Below are 16,884 nucleotides of genomic sequence, written 5' to 3' on the forward strand. Positions count from 1 at the left end.
AGAGATATGCCTGGACTAAACTGCTGAGAGGATGTAGGAGACATTGTAGCAATGCACACACCACACCCCAGCTGACCTGCCTGTAAGCATGAGTAATTCTAGCCAAGATCAGCAGAACCACCCAACCAATTTATAGAGTCATAAAAATAATAAAGTTGTTTAAGTCACTTACATTTTGGGTTACTGTGCAGCAACAATTGCTGACAGAGTGGTCAAGCTGGTCAGTCCATTGCTTGGGTTGTTCTCTCTGCCTCTGAAATAACCTGGATGGGGTTAGAGTCAATTACTATAGGGAGTGGAAAATGGAAATTTAAGACTATGGTAGTTGTTTCTTTACAAATTTACAAATATGAGGATGGTTTTGGAACTGGATCCAAGTCCCATAAGCTAAATCTGCTTACCTTAAGTTTATAATCTCCAAAATGCATGAGGTAATATAGTTTATCCCTCCATAGACTAACACGTCTCCACATCATATTCATTTTTCTTTGTGTCCATCCTGTGATGGCAAACAAAGTAACTAAGATTAAGGTTTTCTAAAGTGGAGATCCAGAGGAATGCACTCACACCTGCTACTTAAGGTCAAACCACAGAATGTTCTAATAGACTTGGATAAACAACTGAAGTCAGTATTTGCTGGCCTTTAGCTGGGAGTGCCCTAATAAACTAACAAATCCAAAAGAGGGCTTCTTCCCAGCCAATGAATTGCCATCAAAAACAACATTCTCTTTGTATGGAAATCCTCCATTAAAAAAAAAGTTTTTAAGTCTCCAGTGCTTGATTTGCAATATTCAGAGCTGCCAATTCAGTGTACCCAAATTGTAATTGTTTCCAAATGATAATTTCTCTGACTTCTGTCAATCCTTTAAAAAAAAAATCCCAAAGCATTTTGTCAAATTGTATTAACTTGTTGTAGCTCAGTGGTACAGTGCTTGCTGAGTATGCAGAAGGTTCCATGTTTGATCCCCAGCATTACAAAATAATTTTAAAGGCATTCCTAACTTTCCTTAAAATTACAAACTTTCAACATCAAATCAAGCTTATGAATCATTTATACCACGTTCCTATATTCAAAGAACTTCCTGAAAATCTTACTGAAGTGTGGTCCATGAACCAGCAGCATCACAGACCCCTTCTAAGCCTACTGAAATCAAATATGCATTGAAGCAAAATCCCCAAGGTATTATTTTTACTTTTATTATTACTTTATAATTATTTCACTTTATATTTAATTTCAGCTTTTAGTCTTTATTTTTAACTGTAACTAGGAGATCCTAGTGGCAGGATTCCCTGTTATTTTCAGCAGTTGGCAGGCAACTTAACAGGAGTGGAGTGAGGCTGCTTTGAGAAGTATTGATCTTTCCCATTGTGTGCACACAGAAACAGGCATAAGGAATTCAATGCAATTTACTGGGTATTGACTTACATTTTCTGTGATGTTATGAACCATGACCCTTTACTTCTTTGTGCTGTTACAAATGCCCTCTTTCATAATCCTGCTAGATACTGTAAGTATCAGTCAGAGCTGGATCCAATATCATTTTACCCCACATTTACATGTCTCTTCCACCCCTGCCAGACCAAACAGCACATATTTTGAGAACAGGAACTGAATCTTATCCAACTTTTTAAATCTCCAAAGTCAAAGACTGTGCTTGGTAAAGAGTAGGTGTTTGACAGTACCCTCCTAATACATGAAAGGAATAACGTGGTCACTGAGTAACCAATTCACAAAACTTCAAATACAGGTAAAAATCTTATCTACTTAAGTTTTAAAATTATAGTGTTCTCACAGTCAAGTCAATGTTTCTCCTATAGTATACTTCTGTAAATTACAAAGACTTTATTTAGTTCATATGATAGAAAAAGAGTCATACAAAATTCTTCATATACTTTATCATTCCTGATGTGTACCCTTCTACTAACATTTTGTTCTTTGAATCCTGAGTGATTCCTATAGTTTCTGGTACATAACACACACTAAAATATTTGTTGAATGAATGAGTTACTTTTAAATTACCATGAGTTATAAGCATGTTACAAGTAATGAAAAAAACTCCAATGTAAAACATTTTAATGGGTTGTCAAATATACACAGTTATTAGAATTATCTAAATATCACTTATAAAAATTGGTATATCACATTAGATGATTCTATAAAATAAAAACACAAATCACACATTGACAATAACCCCTGCAATCCAAGAATACCCCCCATCAATAATACAAATTACAAACACACTAAAAAAAAAAACTAGAGACATTACTTAGACATTTAAACCAAAGTTACTGTGACTAAATACATTCATTCATCAAGTACAAGAAATTTAGCATTGCTGCTAGTCACTAATAACACAATTTTAGGTGCAATTTCACATGCTTTCATAAATCTTCCAGTACAGTTCCCATAGTAAAGTGTCTGTGTGCACTCCATTTTCATTTATGTGCAGGTGTATCATATATCATATTTAAGATTATTTCACTTCATAATTAAACTGTTTACATTTTAGGTGAACATCAGGCCAAAATTTAACCCCAATGATGACAAAATTCAAAAATAAAAAAATTCTTGAATATACATGCCAATTTGTTTAATTGCATGAGTACCTTTCCTCTTACTAGAATCTATTAATAAGCAATAAGAATTTAAACATTAAACAAAATGATGATCCCAAATTTCCTCAAATACTCAAATATTAACAAGCATTTTAAATTAGAATAAAATCAGTCTCACTGAGTCAAAAAAGTAGTTTTGTATCCACTGCCCCCCAAAAAAATGTTTTTTTGTAATACTGGGAATTAAACCCAGGAGTGCTCTACCAGTGAACTATACCCCCAGGTAGAGTTTTTATTTTTGTTTTTTTGCCTTTTGAGATAGGGTCTCCCTAAATTGCCCAGGGTGGCCTCAAATTCACAATCCACAGCCTCCCAAGTCACTGGGATTACAGGTATGAGCCACCACACCTCCCTACTGCCAGATTTTAAATACCAGTGATTTAAGATTGAGGCCTAAAACTACTTGTACTAAATTATAAAATACAATTTTAAAATGTGTAGTTAATGTGCTTATGACTAGGTAATGGAATGTTTTTCACAGTAATGTTATGTTAAACACTACTCTAAATGAACAGTCTAAGTAAACGTACCTTTACAATCAATATTGAAAATTAAGGCTTTTTTTTACACTATCAACAGCTACTATCAAAACTCAACAGTCAAATGAAGTTTACAAAGCTGCAAAATATTTCTAATCTTTCTAACATATTGTTAGTTGCCTCATCTTAATTCAGTACTTATTAATCTTTACACAAACTCAAATGCTGGTTATCTTTATTACCTTTAGATACACGTTTCTCTATAATCTCTATTTAAATTGAGTTCCTAACCACACTTGGCCTAGACAGGATGCTGGAAATGGTTAGGGCCTTGTCCGATTAGTTCAAACTATATACTAGGGGTGGGGATTAAAAATGCTTGGCACGTGGTATACATCAGATACATGTTTTTTGAATAAATTAAGAAGCCTGGCCATCAGAGGAAACTGTACTTGTTTCCCAAAGTATTAACAAATAATTACTACCTCTTCAGATAATCCAACTGACAATTTTTAAAAAGAAATTGATGCTTCCTGGTCTATTAAAAACATTATAAGATACAACAGAAAGGAAACTGAAGCTACAAATATACCAAAGCAAGGTTAAAGGCACTGGATAAGGAATAAAATTACTAAACATTGTAAACAATTTTTAAAGCAAATCAAGTTTAAATGTCAAACTCTAAGAGAAATTGGTATTAAAAAGATGACAATGCTTTAAAATAGTGGACACAATTTCTGTAATTTCATGATAAAATTCTTTCATTGTTCAACAATTTTTGTTTATCCTATAATATTCCAAATTCTTAAAAACAAAATTAAAATTGTGTTTTCAGGTTCATGAAACAAGAAAACTGCAACTAAAAAAACTATGGAAATTAATTCGATTTCAAATGTTATAAATTTGGTAGAGACTTTACAGATATGATATCTTGAAAATAATAAAATACTAAATTATACTTAATCAAAAAATTCTTTAAGGTTCTAATTCAGTTGAACAGCCTAGAGGCCCACAGTAGCAAATTGTAGTGTAAAGAAGCATAATGAGTACAATCTTTCCAGACACAAAAAAACAAAGAATCATTAATACCGATTTGAAATACCACAAGCTCCATGTTAGAGTCATTTAATATACACATTTTCATAATTATTTCTTGAAAAACTATTTAGATAAAATATGTAGTATTTATCATGGATTTTAATTTATTTGAATCTATGCAACTTTCATCCATATTAAAATATCAATTAATGTAAATACTTTATTATAAAACTATTTTACAATTTAAATTTTATTTGAGAAATGTATTCACATCCACAATTTCTTAAAAGTTCTTTTATGAGTGCATTCCATAAGAAATACACAAACATCATTATTTATGTTTCCTAGGGGAGAAAAAAACCAATAATCCTATTAATCCAAACTATGTCATTATTTTGCTTATTTCTTAAACATTTACATGTTCAAACATGTTTGTTGAATAGTGATCATTCATTCCCACAGTGGCATATTTCAGCATAATCTTAAAAGACAGGACTAGATAATAGTCACATGTAGATTACAGAAACAGATACTTATTCTGTTACATACAAGCTTACTTATAAAGTAATAACATAAAATGGGTATTGGGTAACAGTGATAAAAAATGTAAACAAAAAGAATTAAATGTTAATCCCTTCCCTGAAAAACAAAGATAAAAGCACTTCTTGTTTTATTAAAACAAAACATAATCTATTGTATCAGAAAGGCAAGACACTGATTTTACAAAACTCTATTTCCAAATACAGATAAAGAAAATCTGGAACAGCTGATTCAGGCTTTATTGAACTAAAATGTGCAAATAATCTGATAATACTTAAATTTATTAAATTTAATGTACATAGGCTGACACCATCCCATACAAAAAATCCTCTGAAGATTCAACATAGTGTTTATTTATCTGAGCTTAAGATGTACTGAACACTAACCAAGTAACAACAACAACAACAACAAAAGTCCATATTGTAAGAAAAACAGGTAAATTTTTAAAAGTTTACTATTAATTAAGATTTGAATTCATTCCTACAAAAACAAAAACCTATAGCCAATACCCACTTGGGACTAGTGAAAAACATTACATCCCAAGGAAAAATATTTTACACTAATTCTAAATAAAAATAACAAAATGCATATAAAGTTATGCCAGTTTAATAGATTTTGCTAAGTATAGAATTCATAGAACATTTATCCGGTATCTTTGTTTGGACTCAGATATTTGCAAAGTACCCTTAGAGAGAGTTGGGAAGGTAAGATAAACAAAATTTCCTCCATACCACATAAAAATGGCAATTGGATTTAGAAGTTTAACTTGTAATTCTGAGGTGAAAAGAGGAGGAAAAGATCTTAATAATTCATAACTCCAAAATGTGTTCCAGGAATATAGCAAAACTGCTCAACTGTTAGATGTGCTACTATTGAGTCAAAGTGCTCTGAAAGCATTAACATTAAATGTATTTGCAAATTTAATTTCAAAGTCTTACAAGTTTTCAATGAAAATACCTAGTTATTTTAAAAAGGTGGTATGTGTGTGAAACAAAGATTATATTTACAAATCTGTTTTTGCCTCTGCTCCCAATAAAATTAATTTCTCTTTGGATATGGTCTAAAACTGTTATGAATAATAGTGAACCAGAAGTACAGATTCAGATATGCACCAAACCCTATAAGATGCACTAATTTACACACAGTATTTTGAAAACACTTACATGATTAGATGGTTTTTCACTGCTTAACCAAATTCTGAGAAACACTATATTTAGCAACAAACATTTATACTACTGCTTAACTAAATGGGAACACATAAATACATGAATTTTAAAAGGAAAACACTCTAAAAAATTGTTTAGAGGAAAAATAGTTTCAACCATCCACTTCTTTGAAGCCTCTGTTTAAGAAAAAGGTATTACATGTATACCTTCATATTATGTAATACCTTCTCACAATGTAGTAAATATAGATTCCAATTTTGCCATAAAAGAACTTGCAATAAAAGAATTTAAAAGAAAAAATATTTTGTTTCTTGCAAATAATTTCTCTCTTCTGATCCTGGTAAGAATCATCAGTGCCTTTAATTTCAAGGTATTTTTGTTTTTGTTGTTGTTGTTGTTGTTGTTCATTTCCATTATATATTTCACAAAGTATACTATTTTGTATTACATAGATAAATGGAAATTAAAGGGAAAACCTGCTTTTGGAATGCAACATTTCTACATCATTTCACTAAGAAGCACCTTTTGATATGCTGGTCTGAACTTTTAATATAAAACCTAAATGGTACTTACTTCTGAAGTAGAATTTTCTCCAGTTTTAATAACTTCATACATAGTAATACTAAGAATATCAACCTGTGCTTTCTAGATTTTGAGGGTTCTAATTATGCAATAGGTTAGTATGGCTCATTTTCAAGGTTGGGTGGACAGATTTCATGATACATTGGCTACAGAAAGCTAAATAAACTCTTACTTACTGAAAAATGGTTTCCATTTTGCTTGAGCCAAATAGATGTTTAGGCCATGTACCACCACATTCCCTGCTTAACATTCCTGTTTCTTTATTCTTCATAGGTTTCTAATGAACAAATTAGTATTCCTGAGTAAGATTATAAAAAAGTTAACCTTTCTACCAAAAGTATAAAGACAAATAAAATGTTGACTCACAATACAAAGTTTTTACACAGCATTACAGGTGCAGAGATAATAACTGCTGCTCTTCATTATGATTTGTTCACCCCTTAAAAAGACTGCAGCAAAAGATTCAATTGTCTAAAATACTTCGAAGTACAGTAATTAAATGCTTTAGACCATAAACATATCCCTCATCTATTGTGTTGCTAGGGAACACATGAGCAAAATCTATCATTCGCACTTCTACTTCCGCAATCTCTTGGCAACCAGTGGGAAAATGGTAGAAAACTTTTTCCAGTTGGGAAAGTACATTTCCGTTTAAATGTTCCTGTGACATGCTTTTCCACCCATTGTCTTGCTCCATATTTTCAACTTTCAATGAAGTCTGACTGTGATGTTTTTTTGAATACATTTTTCTGTGACAAGCATACATCTTGGATAAGCTTTTGCCTACTGAAGCCTCTATTTTTCCATTTGCTGTAGAACTTAACACACGAAAGTTATTGTTATACTCCAGTAACTCAGTGTCTGACAATTGTCCTTTGGACAAAAACTTTTCTGCCAAAGTTCTGTCATTTGATTTTGTAGTGGTTGGCTGAGATGAACCTTCATAAACAAACAGTAACGAACTTGCATAAAAGCTAAGCTGCTTCTGGCTTTCAAACCACTGGAGAATTTTCTCAATCTTCTGAATACTGGCAGCAATAGCATCTTTTCTTAGGCAGAAACCATTATGAAAAAACTTGGAGACTCCTATAAAACAATACATTAGGATTAGAACCAGTGTATGAAAGAGTTATCATTTGGGAAGTAAATTCACAGTAGATAAAATTCTTCAGTATTTTCTCCACCACCCTTACAGTTAATTGAATAGTTAAACCTAAAATTCTAGGAATTCCTGTTTGACATAGAAATTTTAGATCTCAATTTAATTTTGAGTGAAGAGTTATCATTTGGAAAGTGGATTCACAATAGATAAAATTCTTCAGTATTTTTCCCACCATCCTTATAGTTAATAGAATAGCTAAACCTGGAATTCTAGGAATTCCTGTTAGACACAGAAACTTTAGCTCTCAACTTAATTTTTGGTGAAGAATGCATATTAGAAAACATTTAAATGACACAAATTTAAAGTGAAATACCCTAGTCAAACAAAAAGGAAATTCATTACAAGTAGACTGGAAGTTTAGCTTTATGTTTTCTATGAAGAAATGCAATTCCAAGATTTGCTGTGAGGAATTTTACAGAGAAAAATACCTGTTCTTTAGGATTACAATTAAGAGCTGTCTAAAACCAAGAGTCAAATTATAACCATTTTTTAATGATATCAATGACTTGTTACCAAATACCAAATCATAATTCTACTAATTTTTATTTTTCCTCAATACTGATTAGTCTTTTCACAAGAGTTAAGTTTGCTTGGGACCAGCACTTCTCCAGGTTGACTATTAAAATGGAAACTTTTAAATGTTTTAAACAACTTGTGTTACTAGGCATCTCTTCAAATTATGCCTTAAACTTTTATGGGAATTTATGGGCATGTACAATTTTATTTGTTTTTAAATAATCTGCTCCTCTACCTTAGAACAGTAAGTGTTAAGAAAGATATTCAGATAGGACCAGACTGTATCCCAGAAAAATATTCTGAAAGTAGCCAATCTTAATACTATCTTGGCTGTTGGTTAAGTATACCAAAGGAAACATTAACTGTTAAGCTCACACTGTGGATGTCTGTTTTCTATAAATAACAAAAAAATGCTTCACAAACTTGTGCTACACATTAACTGGTTTCTATCTTAGTAGAGCCAAGAATAAATGTTCCAGAGATCCAGGATATCCTTGCTTTTGTGATATCTTACCACAAATATTTTAGAAGCATATATCAGTTTTATAGCTCAACTACACACTAGAAGTTTCAAAAAAAATTACATACAACATATATCTTAAAGTCTCTTATATAACAAGCAGTTGTGATATACTATGACTCACAGTCTTTACTTAAAAAATGATTTTAAAGACAACCTTCAGTTTCAGTATGACCTAGACAGTTGATTCACAAATGTTCAATATTGTTTATAAAAGCACACTGCCACAATTTGGATATGTAGTATCCCCTGCCTATGTGTGAAGTTTGGTCTCACTGGAAAGTGGTAGAACCTTTAGGAGGTGGGTCTACTGGGAAGAAGTTAGATCACTGAGACTGTGCCCTTGGAGGACATATTGAGATCTTTGCCCTCGTTCCCCTCTCCATGCTTCCTAGACACCATGAGGAGAAAAGCTTTCTTCTATAACATGCTCCTACCACAATGTACTGTGCCACCCTAAGTCCAAAGCATAAGACCAAATGATCACAGACTAATAACTGTGAGCCAAAACACCCATTTTTCTCCTTTTAAAAAGTTAACTAGGGTATGTAGCTCAGTTGGTAGAGTGCTTGCCTCGCATGCACAAGGCCTTGGATTCAATCCTCAGCACCAAAGGAAAAATAAAAGTTGACTATCTCAGTGATTTTTATCATGGCAATGATAAAAGTTAACACACATATTAGTAAGAAATGATGAAAATGTTAAAAAATACCATTTGATTTGGGTACATTATGAACCAGGAGTTCTGATTAATCCAATTTTGTTAATCTGCTTCATTTAAAAAAACATTCATTATGAATTTGATTATTTTGAAGGAAAACTAAAATTGAAATAACTTTAGAATTATTACTGATACAATAATAAAAACATTCTTTCTTTTTTAAATACTTACCATCTTTTATAGTTTCTTTTGTTAAACTTCTTCCATAGTGCTGATTTTGTGTCTCATAGCTATCAGAATGAACATGATAAACCTGTCAAAAAGAAGAAAAACAGTGAATATTAAAAAAACTAATCCCTCCTTGACCACATGGATTTAACTCAGCAATGAAATGGTGAGTTAAAAATAAGATTGACTTACATCATTCATTCTAATGGTTTTAAAAGAAAAAAAATCATGTAATCATATCAATGAATGCTAAAAAGATATTTAACAAATTTAATATCCACTGTTGATAAATTTATCTGTCTTAATCTACCAAAAGTTGGGATCAAGTTTAAAGGAAAAATAAGGATACATTTCTTTTCAAATACAAAAAGCTTCCACAAAAAGTATTCTACCACAATGTCTTTTGTCACTATTACTATCTAATATTGTTCTGCAGTTACTAGCAGATGTAAATAGATAAGACAAAAAAGAAAGGTATAATCATATAAAAAAGGATAATATAGAATTATTCTTCATAGGTAATAGATTTAAAAATAAATATAAATAATAAAAGTTGAAATGGTCATAAAGTACAAATTAGTAAACAGAAAACAATCTTTTATATTTATAAAGCCAGTCAGAAAATGGGAGAAAAGATCCCATTTACAAATGCAACCCAAAGATTAAGACATATAAACAAATTGAATAAGTACAAATCTATATGAAGACATCTTTAGAACATTCCTAAGATAAACACCCATTTATGTTCTCCAAGAAGACAGTTCAACATCATAAAAGATATCACTTCTATTCGGTTAATCTATAACTAACCATATAAGTTATTTCTAAAGTTCACATAGAGCAGGTATGGCATACCCCTATAGTCCCAACTAAGAGACCAAAGCACAAGGACAGCTTGAGTTCAGGAGTTTTAGGCTACTATGGGCAACGTGAGGCCCCAACTCAAAAAAAGGATCACCCGCTCAACAACAACAACGAAAACAGTTCACTTAGAAAAACAATTAAGAGTCAGGAAAAAACAAATAGGACTAACCCTACCATCCTACATACCAGATATTAAAATGTATTTTAGAAAATCAAACACGAATGAGAATTCAGTATATGATAATAGAATTTTAAACCAATGAGAAAGGATGGATTATTTATCAATGTTTAGTCTGATTAAGTAGAGTAAGTTGTATTCAAACCTTATACTGTATGCCAAGATAAATTCCAAATATATCCAAGACCACAATGCGCAAAATGAAATGATAAAAGCCCCCTTCTTAAAAAAACATGGAAGAATCCTTGAATAACTTATAATTAGGGAAGGCATTTCCAATCAAAACTCAGAATTTTCACCCCATACAGTATGTTTTAAATAGTGTTTCTGCCACGCAGAAATGAAAATACAAATTGAGAAACTAGCTGAAATGTTTACACTTAAGGAAAAATGAACAAAGGATTTGAAGAGTTCACAGAAATCAAATAGCTCTCAAACTTACCAGGAGTACAGCCCTTCCCTCTAAATGTGGCAAATGAAAGTCTCCAGACATTGCCAAATGTCTCCCAGGGCAGTAAAATTGCCCCTGGTTGAAAAACACTGCTCCATATCAAGCAAACTGCCAATATGAGACAAAATTATAAATGCACATAAGCCCAGAAATTACCCTCTAAAGATTTATCCCAAGGATATGCTAGCACACTGGTAAAATGAAGTAGGTCTATGGTTACTCACTAAACCACTGCTTGTAATAGCAAAACACCAGAAACAAGGAATCCATCAAAGTGAACTGGTTAAATTATGGAATAACAATACTGTGCCACAATACAAAGATCTCCAGGATATGTTATGGGGGGCGGGGAGCAACACACAGAATAGTATTAGAAGCAGGTTTTGTGATAAAAGAACACATAGATGCCACTTATGTGTATGTTTAAAGTATCTCCACAAGGATACAATGGGAAAAAAATAACTATAATAAGATATACTGTGTGGAGGTGAACTACTCACTGTATGTTTCCATAGGTTTTGGAATCTGCATATTCTCAAAACTTATTTTTAAGAAGCATTAAGAATAATTTAGAAATTGATACATTTTAACTTCCAGTCTGATATGGCTAATTTTCAATGTTTCGCCACATTGAAAAAGTTCAGACTATGTTCTTTCACAGACACAGGCCTATTTAAGGCAGGAAGAAGACTTCTACCCCCAGGACTGGAGATGGAACCCAGATCCTCAAGTATACTAGGTAAGAGCTATACCACTGAGCTACACTCCCAGTCCAAGAAAGACAATTTATTTGAACAAAGTGGTACTATGAATGGAAGAAAGCACTTTATAAACACCAAAGATTCCATTCAATTAAGGACAAATTATTTTTAATAAGAACTGTTAAACACAACTAAAACATTGTCTTAAAATCACATTCTCTATTTTACATATGTTTCAAAGAGGGTTCTAGGGCTAAGGACATAGCTCAGTGGTAGAGCACATGTTTAGCTTGAGTGAGAACCTGAGTTCAATCACCAGGACCAAAGAATAAACAAATAACAATAAGATTCTAAGGTTGGGTGTGGTGGCACTTGCCTGTAATGCCAGCTACTCTGCAGGCTGACACGAGAAGACTGCAAGTTTGTAGCCAGCCCGGGCAACTTATTGAGACCCTATCTCAAAAATAAAATTTAGAAAAGGGTTGGGGATGTAGCTCAGTCAGGCCCTGGGTTCAAACCCCAGTAAGTAACACATACACATACACACACACACACACACACACACAATTCTAAAAACACAATTGTCGCTATTTTATTATTCAACAATATATTATATGAGCCAAATTAAATCTCACACGTGAGAACCTAAATTTCACATATAGACTAAAAATTAAACAGAACTTCTTTATTGACTTAAGTCAGGCACAGTGGTTCATGCCTATAATCCAAGTGGGTTGAGACAGAAGAATCTCGAATTCAAAACCAGCCTCACCAACTTAGTGAGGCCTACGTAAATAAACAAGACCTTGTCTCAAAATAAAGTATTTTTAAAAGGGGTTGGGGATGTGGCTCAATGGTCAAGTGCCCTCGGTTCAATACCCAGAACCAAAAAAAAAATAATAATAATAATTAAGTTGTTGCCAAAAATATACTGGAACACTAAAAATGAAATCACCTAAAATCTTAAAATACATGTATTTAAAAATTCTTCAGGTGAATTTTACAAATTATATTTTAATTAATTAAATCCCTATAATTATATACCATATGTTTTCAGACAATACAGAATTGAAAAGTTAAATAACTACATTTACAACAGTTAGCCCATATGAACACTATCACTATTTAAAAATACTAAATTCCAAAGCAAGTCACTTCTCTTAAGCCTGATACTTTTTTTCAGGTTGTTTTATTGGTGCTCTAAATCTGACACTTTTAAAATCATATACACCTATCCTATTCCAGTCCTTTACATAAACTCTTAATGGTTTCACAAACATGTTCTGCCATTTCTTGGTTTTTCCATCTACTATTATCCCTTGTTGTCAGTTTTAAAACCCCACCTTTTCCAAAATTACTCTATTCTCCCTTTTATGGCTTCCTTGCTTTTACAGGCCCTATTCCGTTTCTACCTCTTTTATTTTTATTTATTTATTTACTTTTTTGGTATTAGGGATTGAACCCAGGGGCACTTCAACACTGCATCACACATCCTTAGCCCTTTTAATTTTTTATTTTGCAAAAGGTTCTTGCTAAGTTGATGAAGCTGATCTCCAACTTGCAATCCTTCTGCCTCAGCCTCCTGAGTTGCTGCTGGAATTATAGGTGTGTGCCACCATGCCCAGTTCTACCTCTTTTATGACACATGTTAAGAAACTTTGTTAAGTCAATGGTGAGTCTTATTAATCTATACCATCTTGAGATCAAGGAAACAGTATAATTGCTTAAAGACATTTAAAAATAAAGAATTCCTAACTGCACAGAAAATAAGCATGTTATCTACCTACCAAACCCCTTCACTATAACAGAAAACATGATAACAAAAATATATTTAAGCTGGGAGCGGTGGCACATGCCTGTAATCCCAGAGGCTCAAGAGGCTGAAACAAGAGGATCACAAGTTCTCAAAGTCAGCCTCAGCAAAAGTGTGGCACTAAGCAACTCAGTGAGACCCTGGTAATTTCAAAATTATCCAGCTCTGTCATTTTTATCAGTCTAAAAACCCACCGTGATCTTTAAAAGTTCAATGAACTTACCATTCACTAAAGAAAATAAATTATTTTTTTAAAGTTAAAATGTTTAAATCTTGATGACTTTGGGTTAGGCAATGGTTTCTTACATATGATACCATAAGCATAAGTTAAAAAAAAAAAAAAAGGAAAACAAACAGATTGGACTTCCCAACAAAAAATTTTTATGCTTCAAAGGACACCATTAAGAAAGTAAAAAGATGACCCACAGAACAGGAAAAAAGTTACAAAATGGAGTACTGAGTAGCTCATAAGGGATTTGTATACAACTCAATAAAAAAATCAAACCAACTGAAAGTGGACAAAGAATCTGAATAGACATTTCTCTGAAGAAGATAGATAAACAGTCAATAAGTAGTAAGAAAAGATACTCAACCACATTAACTATTAGGGAAAGGAAATTCAAAACCATAAGATACCACGTGACACTCACCAAGTGGATCCCCCCAAAATAAAAAATAATAAAAAGTAACATAGGTCAAGGATATGGAGAAAATAAGAATATTTTTGGTGGGAATGTAAAATGGTACAATTACTTTAGCAGCTCCTTAAAAACTTAAACATAAACTTAACCATAGTAGCTACGAATTCAACATTTTAAGAATCTAACCAAAAGAAATAAAACTTGTACACAGAAACTTGTACATTAAATATTTATAAAAAGGGAAACAACCTAAAGTCCACCAATGAACAAATAGAAAAATAAAATATGGTATTATCCACATGCTGGAATGTTATTTGGCAATTAAAAGTAATGATACATGATACAGCATGGATGAACCTTGAAAATATTAAAAGAAGACAGTCATAAAAGACCACATTATTTTAATTACATGAATTATCCAGAAGAGGCAAATCTATGGAGACAGAAAATAGGTAAGTGGTCATGTAACAATAGGGGGGTTGGGAAGATATGGGAAGTGATTGCTAATGAGTATAAAGTGTTTTTGAAGAGTGATAAAAAAGGTAAATGTGGTGATGTTTGCCCAACCATGTAAATAGATGAAAATCAATTAAAGGTATCCAGTCATCCTGTCATCCTTCAATATCCACAGAGGATTGGTTTCAGGACCCCTTGCAGATAACAAAATCCAAGGACAAAGTCCCTTACACAAAATGGCATAATATTTACATATAAGCTATGCACACATTCATCTGTAACCTTTAAACCATTGCTAGAAAACTTACATTACCTAATACAATGTAAATATTTCATATGGTAATGCTTATGGAATAAGAAAAATGTCTATATGTTAGTACAAATGCCATTTTTTTGGAAAAATATTTTTGATCCACATTTGACTGAACTCATTCACAAGTGCAGAACCCCTGGATACCAGAGGACCAACTTTGTTTTTTCATTTTTACTTTTGTGGTGCTGGGAATCCAATCCAGGGTCTTGCACACTCTAGACAAGTATTCTACCAATGAGCTATACCCACAACTGGATTTTAACTGAACGAATTAAATGGATTTTAAGTTAAGTCTTAATAAAGCTATTTTAAAGACATAAAAGCAGGGAGCAAAGGATAAAGCTCAGTGATACAGCCCATACCTAGCAGATTCAAGGATCTGGGTTCAATACCCAGCACCACAAACAAAACAAAACAAGATACAAGAAAATGCAAACAAACCTCTCTATCTAGGGAAGCAATACATCCCAGCAAAGTTACAGTACACAATGCCTTATTTATCCTGTAAGTGTACACTAAAGGTAATGGAAATCCACTCAAGTTTTTAAACAGGGGAATATTGTGAATAGACAAACATTTTATAATGTTTGGAGAACAGATCAGAAAAGAGCAAAACTGAATTTCAGAGACCAAAGTTCAGAAAGGTACAACAGTGATAATGAGACTCAAGAGACGTTTGGGAATTTAAGAGATGGCTCTGAGGGGTAACAGTGACTACCAGGTTTCTACTACTTTGTAAAACTGGATGTATGGTGTGTCATTTACTAAAATAGGGAATAAGAGAGATTTGGTGTTACTGTTATAATCATTTGAGAGAAGAATAAATGTGTCAGTCTTCCTATGTACTGGGTTTGAAATGTCTAAGTCAATGTCTAGGAGGCTGTTAGAAACACAAACTAGAAGATACAAGGAAAAAGCAGAGGATGAAGACATATACATTTGGGAGTTATCAGTGAACCAAAACTGAAACAAAGAGAACAGAAAGTACTACACAAAAAGAGAGGGAGTATTAAAATGGAACCAAGAGAAACACCTAAAAAGAAATTATCTGGCAAAGGAGATTGCAAAGTGGTCTTAGAAAGAAACCAGACTGGAGGTGGGATGTCACCAACACAAAGAAAAATGTCTTAAGGAGAACTTGGTCAATATTGAAGGCTGCCCTTCAAAGTAAAGTAAGATGAATAATGAAAAATGTTACTTGGTTTTAGTGACATGGAGGTGTCATTAGGGACCTTAGTGAGGAGTCACCTGGTAGCAGTATGAGCAGAAGCCAGATTGGACTGGGTTGGATTCTGAGCAGGAAGTAAGGAAATCGAAATAACCAGTTTGGTTCTGAAGAGGAGACAAGTTAAATCTACAACAGGAGGGATTTTGATGTTCTATTTTTTTTTTAAATTACGTGATATGAACATATTTAAAACAAATAACAGTGAATAGGCAGAAGTTGAAGATAAAGATGAGAAAATCAATAGTAAAAGATTCTATTTTTAATGTTTTTATTAGAGTGTTATAATTATACATAACTGTGGGGTTAACTGTGACATATTCACACAGGTATATAACATAATTTGCTCTTTTTCATTCCCCAGTATTTCCCCTTTTCTTCCCCTCCCCTCTCTCCTAACTCCCTTCCTTTACTTGATTGGTGTTCCTTCTACTTATTAACTTTTAAAAAATTGGTATGTCATAACTATACATAAAAGCAGAATTCCATGTAATATATGCATACATATACACAGTATAATTTAGTCATTTCATACTGCTGTTCCTACACTCTCCCAAACCCCTACAACCCTTTCTTCTACTCTACTGTTTTCCCTTCTACTTTCATGAGATCCCCTTTTTTAATTCCTTATTTCTCTCTAGTTTCCACAGGAGAGATCTGACTCATGACTTTCTGTGTCTGGCTTATTTCACTTGGCATGATTTACAGTTTCATACATTTGCCAGCAAATATCA

General features: G+C 32.7%; 1 protein-coding gene across 1 annotated transcript in view; it reads right to left on the reverse strand.

The window, feature by feature from the left end:
- Positions 1-5,629: 5,629 nt before the first annotated feature.
- The window catches only part of Ipmk (inositol polyphosphate multikinase), a 54,309-nt gene continuing 43,054 nt past the window's right edge, over positions 5,630-16,884 (reverse strand). The window contains exons 5-6 of the mRNA XM_047552462.1: positions 9,512-9,593; positions 5,630-7,507 (exon numbers count right to left, since the gene is read on the reverse strand). Of these exons, the coding sequence (XP_047408418.1) occupies positions 6,885-7,507; positions 9,512-9,593 (705 nt within the window). The 3' untranslated portion in view covers positions 5,630-6,884. The remainder of the gene's footprint in view (positions 7,508-9,511; positions 9,594-16,884) is intronic.

The sequence above is a fragment of the Sciurus carolinensis genome, chromosome 5 (assembly GCF_902686445.1).
Source record: "Sciurus carolinensis chromosome 5, mSciCar1.2, whole genome shotgun sequence".
Taxonomy (NCBI): Eukaryota; Metazoa; Chordata; class Mammalia; order Rodentia; family Sciuridae; genus Sciurus; species Sciurus carolinensis.